This window comes from Rhinatrema bivittatum, chromosome 5 (assembly GCF_901001135.1).
Source record: "Rhinatrema bivittatum chromosome 5, aRhiBiv1.1, whole genome shotgun sequence".
NCBI classification, from domain to species: Eukaryota; Metazoa; Chordata; class Amphibia; order Gymnophiona; family Rhinatrematidae; genus Rhinatrema; species Rhinatrema bivittatum.
Genome location: NC_042619.1, coordinates 61,343,172 through 61,355,219, shown reverse-complemented (window position 1 = coordinate 61,355,219; position 12,048 = coordinate 61,343,172). Strand labels below are relative to the sequence as shown.

General features: G+C 40.7%; 1 protein-coding gene across 5 annotated transcripts in view; it reads right to left on the bottom strand.

Annotated features, from left to right (window-relative positions):
* Nucleotides 1-1,640: 1,640 nt before the first annotated feature.
* CNTN5 (contactin 5) overlaps nucleotides 1,641-12,048 on the bottom strand; it is a 2,626,638-nt gene continuing 2,616,230 nt past the window's right edge. For 4 of the 5 annotated variants that reach the window (XM_029602387.1, XM_029602386.1, XM_029602388.1 and 1 more), the window contains one exon: nucleotides 1,641-3,264. In XM_029602387.1, the coding sequence (XP_029458247.1) occupies nucleotides 3,161-3,264 (104 nt within the window). In that variant the 3' untranslated portion in view covers nucleotides 1,641-3,160. The remainder of the gene's footprint in view (nucleotides 3,265-12,048) is intronic. The other variant, XM_029602389.1, reaches the window with a different exon arrangement.

Below are 12,048 nucleotides of genomic sequence, written 5' to 3'. Positions count from 1 at the left end.
AGCCTCTGAAATTTCTTTTGATTTTGATATGAGAAGTTGCCGCTAACTTTTATGGTGAAGACCAAACTCAAACCATTTTGGACTTTTATATAGGAAAGGTTGCACAGATTTATTCTGCAGGGTGATTTACTATTATTTAATCTACTGATTCTAATTATCAAAGTAGTAATGCAAAGGAAACTAGAGGTTCACTTACTATTTCACATACACAGATTCTGAATTAGTCTTATTGCTCTTACTTTTTACATTATTGGTTTCAAGAAACAGAATTGTTTAATTTGTACTCTTTTTATTGCAAAATAAAAAACTGATTTCAATTAAATAAGGGTATCATAGTAAGAGCTTGTAATTCTCATTTTTATATTTGGAGTTCATTAGCTTTTTCTCAGCTTTTTCTCAATATGCTAATACTAATTCCTGTATCTCCATTAATCAATCGTATTGAACATGTGATAACTTCTTGCAAATCTGCTGACTGCCATGAATTGATGGGACTTTACAGCATCTACTACTGGTTATACTGAATTAAAATATTTTATAATAAGTAAATTAGAAAAAAAGTGCATGAAACTCAAATTTAGCGTGTACACCCTTTCCACCTTATCCAGACAGAAACAGAACTGAATGCTGCATTATCTAAGTGTATGGATTGCCTAATATAGATGATTCCCAAAAACTAATTATTTTTTAACTCACTTTTAAATTGATGTGACCGTTAAATGGATATACCAGCCAATGAAAATGATCTGGTACGTCTGTTGACTCATGATCTAAATTTATAATAAGGATACTAATAAAATCTCCTAAAAAATGTATATGGTGATTTGATGAGTGAATGGTAAAAGAAGTTGGTAACTTTCAATCCTGTACATAGCACCTGCTAGATCTGCATTACAAATGCAATAAGAAACAGCAAGAAGCATCCATCTCAAGATACTCTTTTGACAATATACTCCATCCAAATTTTTTACCAAACAAGGCATAGAATGACATACATTAACTTCCACTGTATGGTTGAAAATCATTTTTGGTTGGAAGCAACTTTGTTAGCGCAAACACATTTTTGATATTGCTAAATAATAAAATAATCATATTCTCATCAGAAAAATTTGTTCTATATTTTGATTGAAAATCACATACGTTTTTGATGTACACCAGCTGTCATCTGAGACAATCTCTACAAATACATTGGTGAACTCACCCTGCACACTAGGGTCAGTTTTGGTCAGGATTCAGGCTGGGCAAACTATTTCAGATTAATTATGAACCTTGCTCAACTTGGATGGGTTTAGATAATCAGAATGGAGCTAGAACAGCCTTTTATTAGATCAGATAAATGAGAGGCATCTGCAATTTAATTCCAATTCATGTATTTGTCCAGTTCAAATGTTTTTGACCCAGTTGGAATTTGAGAGCAAATCTCCAAATATCTGCATCTGTTAAATTTAAAGATTTCCCCTATATCTGAATGTTTTGAATAAGCACATTTTTGTATAACTCTGAACCTTTCATTGTAAATACAAATTTTGCTCCTGCCCACTGCCTCTCCCCCCAAAAAAAATCAGAAATTTGAGCCAGGTAGAAGCTGTTTGATTATCTGTGTAAAATCTATTCAAATATTCACAGATCTCAACCTGAATTCCTGTTAGGTAAGACGAGGAGGTAAATCTATCCTTAGACAGGATGCCAGTATTAAGACTGAGTGACTACTCTACATCCAGTTTAACTTTTCTGGCAGTTTCCCAAACATAGCATTGCTTCTTTTGCAAATACCCTCCCTGATATCACCTGTGAAAATATTGGCAATATTTCAGATTAGGACGAGAACAAGGTTAAATTGACAAAATCCCAGGAAGAGCTATTAATCCAGCTTTCGTCACTAGGTGTCAAAAGTCAGATGATTTATATTGGGGATTCTCTTGTTCTGGTGCACAACATGCAAGTGAATGATAAAGTTGAGAAACAGGGGCCTCAGTAGCACAGATCATCATCAGACCTGTTGCAATATAGCATGGTTGCATCTGAATTTCAAACAATATTTTGTTTAAATGGCACAGCACTTAACCAAATATAATTTATACCTAGCTATGTTTAAATTGTACTTAAATACCTCTCATGTCTTAAAGGCATTATTCTGCTGCATGAAACATATTCTAATAGGATGTAGTTTAAAGATAAAATTAAATAACCTCCAAAGGAGTATATTGCAGAAGCAGTCTTAATGAAGACTGTCAAATCATCATGAATGAAGCCTCCTTATCATAGTCAGTTTGGTTTTACTCATTGCCTGTAGCTCTTACAGTATGTTGCAATCAATTATCTAAAACATCTTTCTTCTTAAATAATATCTGCACCTGCATCTTCAACACAAACCGAAGCTGTTGCTGTAGATAGTAAAAGCAAATATTTTAATTTCTTTTTAAGTTGTATGATGCAAAAAGTAATAGCACTTTTCTTTTGCCTTCATTTCTAGTCTGTGTGAATAATGATCTTCGGTTCTTTACTCAAGTACCCAGAACCATGTTTTTTTCTCTGCTGTAGTATCCTTTGGGAATGCTATCAAAAGAGCAAATTGACACATTTCCGTTTTCATATGTAATCATACATTTTTTTTCCAGAAAATATGTCTTGCCTTTATTCAATTATTGTCTACACACTGTGAATGATTTATATTCCTTCTTCTTTCTGTTTTGTCAATATGGACAAATGATACACATTGCATTCCTCTTGTCTCTGGTGAACCTCTTTGTTCAACAAATCTACTAGGCACCACTGCTTAAACAAACTAATGGCACACACTTGAGGTCATTAGATACAAAACCAAAATTAAACATAGTTAAAAAAGGAAGAGCACAATTATTATTTCCTCACAAAAGTTCATCACATTTAATCTGCATATTTTTTTTCTGGGCTGAAAAACTGTCCCTTGCAGGACATCACAAAAATAAAAACCGGAGACAAAACCTGGTGAAGGAGTTCATAAATGTTGCGCAACACTCCTCTGAGTGCATCATGTGCTGTCTATGGGTCTCTAACTGAAGAAGCGTCAGCTCAGGATTCCAGTTCCTTCACCCACAGAAAGCTCCGCCCACTGATGCCATCAAGCTACAGCAAAACAAATCTAATGAAAACAAAACAAAACAGAAAAAAGTCTACAGTTTCACCAGGAGGTTGATGGAACCATTAACGCCAAGAGCAATGTTACAGAAGATGAGGATGTAGAGAACGTGTGTAAAGTTGTTTGGGCATTTGTGATTTTCCCACCTGAAATAAAAAATAGAAACAAACAAAAACTGCATTAGAACAAGCCACATTAGAGCTTATTGCTAAAACGGTTCAGGGCAGTAATGTGCCTTATTGACTAACGCTCATTCATCGTTCAAAAGCACATTATTGCCCTAATGCAAGATTAGTGCAGGAAAAAATCAGACACAAAGCATGGCAAAAACTAATGAGCTTAATATATGCATGCAAAATAGCTCATTATTATATAAAGTGAATAATATGGCTTCTGCTAAACAGCAGAAGCTGCACTATTCCCAGAAAGTTTACTATATCTCTAGAGGTGTAGTTAGCTTTCTCCCAGAAGCATCAGAAGATGAATGCACCTGCCAGGGCTCATTGCTTGGATTTTAAAGGGCCTGCAGCTTGAGTAAAAGGCTCTCACCTCCCAGGGAGGTGCAAGTCTCTGGTAGAATAGTGGAGTAAAGCAAGCCCCCCTCCCAAGCTCCTAACTAGCCCTCAGAAGTAGGAACCTCCCCTGCAAGTACCACCCCCCAGGCAAACAAGGAATAGGCTCCCCCTTGAAGAACCTACCACTACCCTCTGACCACCAGACAGAGGTACCTCAAAGTCCCTGGGGGGTTCAGTGGGGTTCCAGTGGGAAGGGAGCAAGCCCCACTCACTCCAGGCCAAAATGGTGGCAGTTGACCTCTGATGCTCCTTGATCTCCATTGCAAGCAGGAATGGATTTCAACTTTTGTCAACCTTAGGCACTGTTAGTGGTGTTGCCCCTGCCCCCCCCCCCCCCAAGGAAGGACATTGCAAATTAAATAAACACTGACCAACTGAAAACAGAAATAAAGTAATGGTGCTTCTCAACATTTTCTAGTTCATAGCACACTTTCAAGTTTGCTCAATCCTTGGGGTACACTGAACCAAATTTTGCATGATTCTCATCCTACCGCCCCTTCCACTGGCAGGAGAAGAGCAGCATTTTCCACCTGTGTCTGCCTCATTCTTCAGCTTCAGCCTGACATCTGAACGTGCAGATCCAGGTGATTGCATGGCCCAACACATTCAAACATCAGAGTGAATTTGGCAGAGGCTGCATACACAGGTAAGAAGTATTGTTCAACTCCAAGTGGAAAGGAGGGTGGGAGGGTAATGTTACTAGAGTTTGGGTAGCTGAATCTGGGATACTTATTCCCTATTAGGGATGTGCATTCGTCCTGGTTTGGGGAGCCCGAAACCCGAACAAATTTTCCCGAAATTTCATGAAAAATTCATTTTTGGGTTTAGTGTGCACTAACTCCCGCGGTGGGCCGAAAACGAAACCCGAACCAAAAGGTTCGGGCTTCGCACATCTCTATTCCCTATAGTACTTGTAGTGAATTAGCAGATCATTTTCAAAAAGGGGGGGGGGGGGGAGACCAGTGGACTGTCCCCATGGAATATTATACTAATCTACTTTTAAGCACATTTTTCAAGTTCTGTTATCACAAAATATTTCTGAGCACTATACAAAATCCTCTGTGTTTGTGGGTATGTCCTATATACAAAAGAATTAATTATACACCAGAAAAAGTCAATAAAATCCAACTATTCTCATGTTAGAGACATGTCCAAGTCCAGGACTTTGAACTGCGTCTCAGGGTATGTCTTACCGATGCATTATTAGTATTCTTTAGTGTCTCTGGCTTGAGTTCTGGTTCAGTGTGTCTTTTTTTCTCATTCACTAGTCTTCTCTGGTTTTTTTTTTTTTGCTTTTCCTTCTTTTGCTGGTGTCTTCTTTCCTTTTTCTCTGTTTATTTCCTTCAGAGTGGATATTTTAATATTTTTCTCTTCAGTATTTCTGCTTTTTCCGCAATACTTTCCTTTCCTCATTTCTCATCTTCGTTCTCCTCCAGTATCTCCCAGGATTCCCCCATGCACAAATACAAAGTCTTCCCTCTCACCCCCTATTCCTAGTTCTCTCCTTTTCCAGTCCTCTTTCTTTCACTCCCCATCATTTTTCCGTTCTCCCTCTCTGACTGTCTAATACCTGGTCCTCTCTCTCTTTTCACATCCAGTGTTATTTCTCCTTCTCCTGCCTCCCCATCCTCAAATCCCTCCCCCTATTCTAGGTCCCATATCTCTCCCTTCCTTCCCACTACCTGGTTCTCTCTTATGCTGGGTCCTTTTCCTCTCCATCACTCTGCCCCTTATACAGCGTCCTAATATAGTAACGATGGCAGAAATAGACCAAATGGTCCGCCATGTAAAGCCTTTCCTAAATGATTTTGTTTTCAGAACTATTGTGCAATCTTAGTCAATTTGTCCCTAGATTACTGCAGTGCCGTTACCTCAGCTTGCCTCATTCTACTATGAAAGTCTTGTACATAGAGCAGAATGTGGCAGCAAAAGTTAATCTTTGGGGCTTGAGCTAGGCATTATATCATCCCCATATTGTTTGCACTACATTATCTTCCCATCTGTTCACATGTCCGGTTTAAAAAGTGCTTAGTTACTGTATAAGGCAAGCAACAGCTTAGTTCTGAGATGTTTTAATTTTGAACGATCTACCTGATGACCTAAAGGCTGACAAATTGTTGGTAAGCTTTAGGGAAACATATTTTTTAACATTTTATTTAACACAAATCAAATATCAACTTGTACCAGTAGTCCAAGCATAAGAAAAATAAAGAAAAAAAAAAGATCAGAAAGAATAATTTCAGTTACTTTTGTGGCTCCACAAAGAGGAGATCCAAATAAGATCTGAACATATCTTACATGAAATAAACAAAAGAAACAAGCAAGAGAATTGGCAGACTATATCTAAATGTCAAACAGCAAGCCATTTACTAGTTATACAAAAATTACGATTACTACATTTTCTTAGAATCTGTTCTTTTAAAGGGCCAGAAGCAGGAAAATTCCCGCAGCCTCCCGATGACGTCGTTCACCCTTGCCTGGATCAGCTCTATATAAGGGCCCTGCTTCAGTCCCTCAGTGCCTTCGGATCCAGTCTTCAAAGTGGTCTGTGGTCTTCCTTACGGTCCTGGTCCTCCATGGTCTTCCTGTGTTTTGATGGCTCTTCGTTCCATGTCTTCTATGTTCTGGTGTCCTTTGTCTTGATATTCCTGGTCTTGTCCCTCGTCGGAGCTCCATCGTTGCTTGTTCCAGATGTCCTGATGTTCCGATGTTGATTTCTGTTGTTCCAGCCCTGAATCTGTCTTCCTCATCTCCAGCTCTTCGTCCAGTTCCCAGGTTCCTTGTCTGTTCAACTTCCCTGGCGTGCTACCATCGTGGTCTGTGACCAGCCCATGGGGGGCTGTGTAGGGCGCCTCGTGGTACAGGGCCTACCTTCTCGTCTGTTGCACAAGCCTCCGGAAGGCTTCTGTTTTTAATGCCTAGCTTCTGAATCCTGAGTCTTTCCTGTTCTGGTCTTCGGAGTTCCTTGTGCCTGCTTCCATCCATGCCCAAGACTCTGCGACCAGCCACAGGCTTCAGCTGCCTGTGGCTGGTCTCTCCTGAAACTTCAACATGTCCTGGCTTCAAGTTCCACTGCTTCATCTGGAGTCTGCTTTGCTTTTGGCATGGTCTGCAACCAGCCATGGACGGCTGTGTAGGGCGCGCTGTGATGCAGCACTCACCCAGTACTTTCTCCTGAATCTTGAACCCTTGCCTGAAACCTCCAAGCATCCTGAATCCTTATCTGAGTCTTCTAAACAACCTGAAATCTTGTCTGTGTCCTCTGAGTATCCTGAGTCTTCATCTGAGTCTTCTGAATATCCTGAGTCTTCGTCTGTCTTCTAGTTCCTGCCCTCAGCCTCCATCTGGCCTCACGCACTCGTCGTTCCCAAGCGGCGGGTCTGGAAGGGCTATTGAGTGGCCGAAGGGCTACTCTTGAGACCAGCATTGCGTTGCTGGGTCTCATTGGTGCATGTAGGTCCAGTGGAGGGCTGAGCCTGCCTTGTTCCTTGCCTTGTCTTCAATCCAGCCTTGCTCCTGCTCTGTCTGTGCTTATACTTGCTCACCTCTTACGGCGTGTCTTGGGGCTCCTCTCTGAGCTGCGCCATTATCCAAGGGCTCACAATCTCCCTTGAGATGTGACCACGCTTCCGCGCCTCGCAACAGGACATTTAAGAAACATTTTAGGAATATTAATAGTTCTAATGTTCAAGTGCCTGGCAGGGTTTTCAAAGTTTTCAATATTGCAAGAAAAAAAATATTGCCTTACATGGTTTCTTTCTGTACCTCCTCTACTTGTTCTACATGTCTTTGCAAAGAAAATAATGCTGCTTTCTGGATACTAAGGACAATATTGTTGGACTTCATTTTCTTGTGCATATCTATAATCAAAGTTACTGGTAAAGTAATAGCATGATCAAAAGGCCCCAAACCCTCCCAGAGGGAGTCCATTATAATAACGGATGGCTTACTCAGAGGGGCTCTTGAAGAGAGTTCAGTCATTGCCATCAAGATAGACTCATTGAAGGGAGGAGCACCTTGATTCATATTCCCTTGATCTGTCTGAACCTCTAATCCAACTCTTGCTCCCCTGACCTGGCCACAGCACTCCATAAATCAGCATGGTAGCTTTCCATGAGAGAAAGCAATGATTCACCTCCAAAAGCTACTCTGATCCACACTTCTTCTGACATCATCAGGAGCGGCAGAAATTACTGCTGCTCTCCCGGCCCACTGGAGGAACTGGAGCCACTGATGTGCCTGGGATCAACAATACTTCCAGGTCAGGCTAAGACTCAGTTCAATTAGCTGTGGCCTGCAACTCTCCATCGAGCACTTTCTTTGCTGCTACTTGTGTCAGGAAACCATTCATCTTCACCTGTCAGGTAAGATCATCTCCTGAGGATGGTGGAGGACCGCCTCTAATTTTCCCTTTCTGAAGCAAACCCCTCCCCCCCCAGAAAAAAAGGTCCAAAGATAGCAAAGACCCTAAATAAGAAGGAGGGGTTCCTGACACATGATCTCATGTAGCAGACATCTTGGATCCAGGGAAGCCTACCTTTTTATACAGGTATTCACTCATGATTAGTTTGAGCATTAGCTTTAGATAATATATTCATCAGATTTAGGCCACTGGTTGTCAAGGGATTCAGCTCTGATTTCTGTTGATACTAGATTTTTATCTGGTTCTTTTTTGTTTGTCCTGTCTATTGTCTTGTAAGCACAATTCTGCATTTATGTAATGTATATTCTTTTGTTACTCAGAACTGGGGATAAGTGGGGTATAAGCTTTTTAAATAAATATATAAATAAATTAGGGATATCCTGAAAACCCAACCAGTTGTTAGTCCTTGAAGAATGGTATCACCAACCCTTGCTCTAAATCTCTGTGAGAGGGGTAAAGCAGAACAAACAGTGGCATGTGCACCCCAAGGCATCATGAGAGGGTATAGTTGCATGAACAGCCTCAATGCATGAAATGCAGTGCTAGGCAGCAAGAAGAGTGGCATCAACACCCCCATTGAATGGGGGTAAAGAAGGAGGAAGAATGCCATCATCACCACAAGAGAGTGCAGAAAGAGACAGAAAATAAGTGGCTTAACCAAGATAAAAGTAGGGTAGGAGGAGCAGCAACAATGGCAACAAGATCCCAAGGCTTTCAGAGAGGGACAAAGCAGGAGAAGATTTTTCTTTTTCTTTTTTTTTTTAATGTTTTTGTTTTTGGAGCTAAAATACTCCAGTACACCCAAGAGCGAAGCAAGGCAGTAAGAGCATTCAAGGCAGCTGCTGCAAGCAAGACTGGCAACAACAATACAGCAAGATGCTGAACCATGGGAGAGGCAGTGCAGGAGGAGCAGGCCAGGTAGTAGTAGCAATAGAAGTGGCAAAATACCAAGGTAGGTAGATAGGGGAGGGGAGGAGAAGGTTTTTTTTTCCTTTTTGATGAACAAATGCTTTTTTTTTTTTGCATCTTACCCCAGTACAGTGATGAAGAACTCCTTCCCACCTGCTCCATAGTGCCTTGCTGCTGAGACGGGGTAGGAGCTTCTGGCCTGTAACATCACTAGAGGAAGGGCCCAGGGGTCAACTTGGGACATGGATATCCTCATGGATATCCCCAGGGATCCTCTCTGAATCCTTACTGCTGCAGTGGCTATGGTAGGTGGCAGATAAGGAGGTAAAAGGCCAGAGATATCTCTCATGCTCTCAACTTCCTGCTGTTTTTGGAGGGTGCTTTTGGCCCCAGCAGTATCAGTTACTGCCTCTATGGCATATTATTTTCCTGCAGCTCTTCAAGCCCTCTGCATTTATCAGATTTTCAATATCCCCTTCCTTTAAATCTTCAAATCCCAAATGTGATTAATTTGATTCAGTGGGAGCATACTTTTGCAAAGATACAAAATTGTAATTTGGTAAATGGTCCAAGGTGGGAACTTTCAGACTTCATGATCTCAGTTGAGCTGAATGAGGTTCCCACCCAAATCTGGGTGGAACCAGGATGTGGAAAGAATCTGATCCATAAAGACCTAGCCCAGAGTGGCTACATTAATTACAGGAAGAAGATGGCATTCATCTGCATACATAGTGACTACAACAGTGGTGTAGTCACCAACCAGTCAGGTTTTACTGATGACCTTGGTGGGGCAAGCCTATGTAGAAGAGGTTATACTTTCCGAACTTCCATAGCCTATGGTTCTGGGATGAGATCATTCCAAGTTTGAGACTCTATAGGGTTAGCTCACAGCCAGCTGGGCCAGCCCAGACTCTCCTCTGGAAACCTTTCCATGGGATGCTACAAAAGTATACCACACCAAGTCAAAGATATCCAAACCACAAAGGAAGCCCCAAAGAAAAAATCTGAGAGGTCTCTGTATCTAAATATTGTCAGGGACTTTATTGTTTTAACTTTGAAGATGACATGTTATCAGAGGAAACGGGGGATATTCCAGATTCCCCAGAAAGTGTGGGAGATGGTAACCCTAGAAAACTGTTAATAGCAGTAACCTCTGACTAATTAACCAATGAATACCAGCTCCAAAAAGTTATAATAATAGAGGTTTTATTTATGGAGGAAGGCGGGGATTCCTCAAGGAGCAGAAGCAAATACAAAGCAAATGGTGTATAATTCAGAATCTGCTCAAAGATCTGACGTGTGCTCAGCAATATAAGGGTTTGGGTCCGCCGATCCCAGATATCTGCATAATCCCCGCCCATTACCTTAATAGCCAATCAATAAATTTTAGCATGTGTGCGTGCTCTTACTATGGGCAGGAGCCTCTTGTTATCAGTAGCAGAGAATAAGACCAAGTTAACTTCCGTTTTCCCAGGAATGATGTCATCTGTGCTGGCTGATTCTCTAGTAAGTTTAGTTATCATAGTGCTTCATAGTGCTTTCAATCTACTAGGTGCAATTCGGAGCTGGGTATTCTTACAAAACGTAAGCAAATGCCACTCTAAAATAGTTCCATTGAGTTGGTTTGAAGGTGTATACAGATGGGGAAGGGCTGGGGAAGGTACACTATGCTCTAGAGGACACCATTATGATCCTACTCACTATAGTGAAGAGAAATGGTGGGTCCCAGTTTAGGGTAGGAAAACAAAATAAAAAAGATGATTTTTTTTTCCCAGGAGTTAACCCTGGTAGTGGCAGATGCTTGACCTGATAAGATCAAGTTGAGGGGGAGGGATTGACTTCTTAAAAGCCTGGGACCAGGCATTTAGCCTGGTCCAACTTAAGCCACAGACAGAAATGGAGTTGCACTCTGAGGGCGTTCTCTTCAGAAAGGGATAAGAAGCTAGACCCAAGGAGAGCAAGGAGGCCCCAGGGAAGAAAAGGAAGTCTAGGTAAGGCTAAGACTGCTGAAGTGTGAGTTATTTTGCTGTCTTTATTTTGTGAACTGTGATGGTAAGCAGAGCTGCTCTTGTTTTATTCCTGTTATTAATAAAGAAGTTATGGGAGAACAGCCATAGTCCAGCATGAATCTGTTCTCAGGCTAGCCCATGGCCACTCATGGTGTCATAGGCAGTAAAAATAAAAACAAAAACCCCAAAAACTATTAAACAAATTATTTGTTTACAGTGCTATTTCATTTTGTTCTTGCAAGGAAATAAAAAGAAAAAATAAATTTTCTTTTCGTTTTTCATTTCGTTTTGAAATGAATATACATCCGCAAAAAGATCTGTGGAGTTGGTGTGTGCTGTAGTTATACACTTTAATTAGTATAAGACCATGATGTACCTGATTTGAGGCTGGAAAGGAGGTCATGTCAAATTGCTATTTGAGAAGACTGGGGATTACCTCAGAAAGAAATAATTGCTATTTAAAGCTGGAGCAGCTGCTGTGCAGGAGGCTGAATAGTGATGAATTGGGTGATAATGAGCATATAATGAAACATTTGGGCCTTTCCAAGTCCAAAACGTGGCATGAATTTGCTTCCTCATTACCCTATACATGAGCCTCATTATCATTTTTCAGACATACAATGAAGCTTTTGGAACCCGAAACCAAAGGCGCAGAGACTGCACTGAGCATGTGCGGGGCCTTAACTTTGATTTCTATTCCAGTACTGTGCAGATGTTAATGCTTAAAGGCTTTTGAAAACTTATCTTATTTAGCCACTATTTTGGATCCAAGATAATCAGGATACAACCATGTTGATACTTATTGGAACCTTCTGTAAAATGCAACTGTCATGTAAAGCAACTGAACTCAGGAACTGAAATTTTTTTTTAAATAGAATATTTTGTTAAAACAAAAGATTCATACTTTTTATTCCAGGAAAAGTGTAATAATATGTGACGCGATATGAAATATATGAGACCACTGGTAATTTTCTGCAGGTCGCCAACCTTTTGTCACCTACCAGGATTGATTTT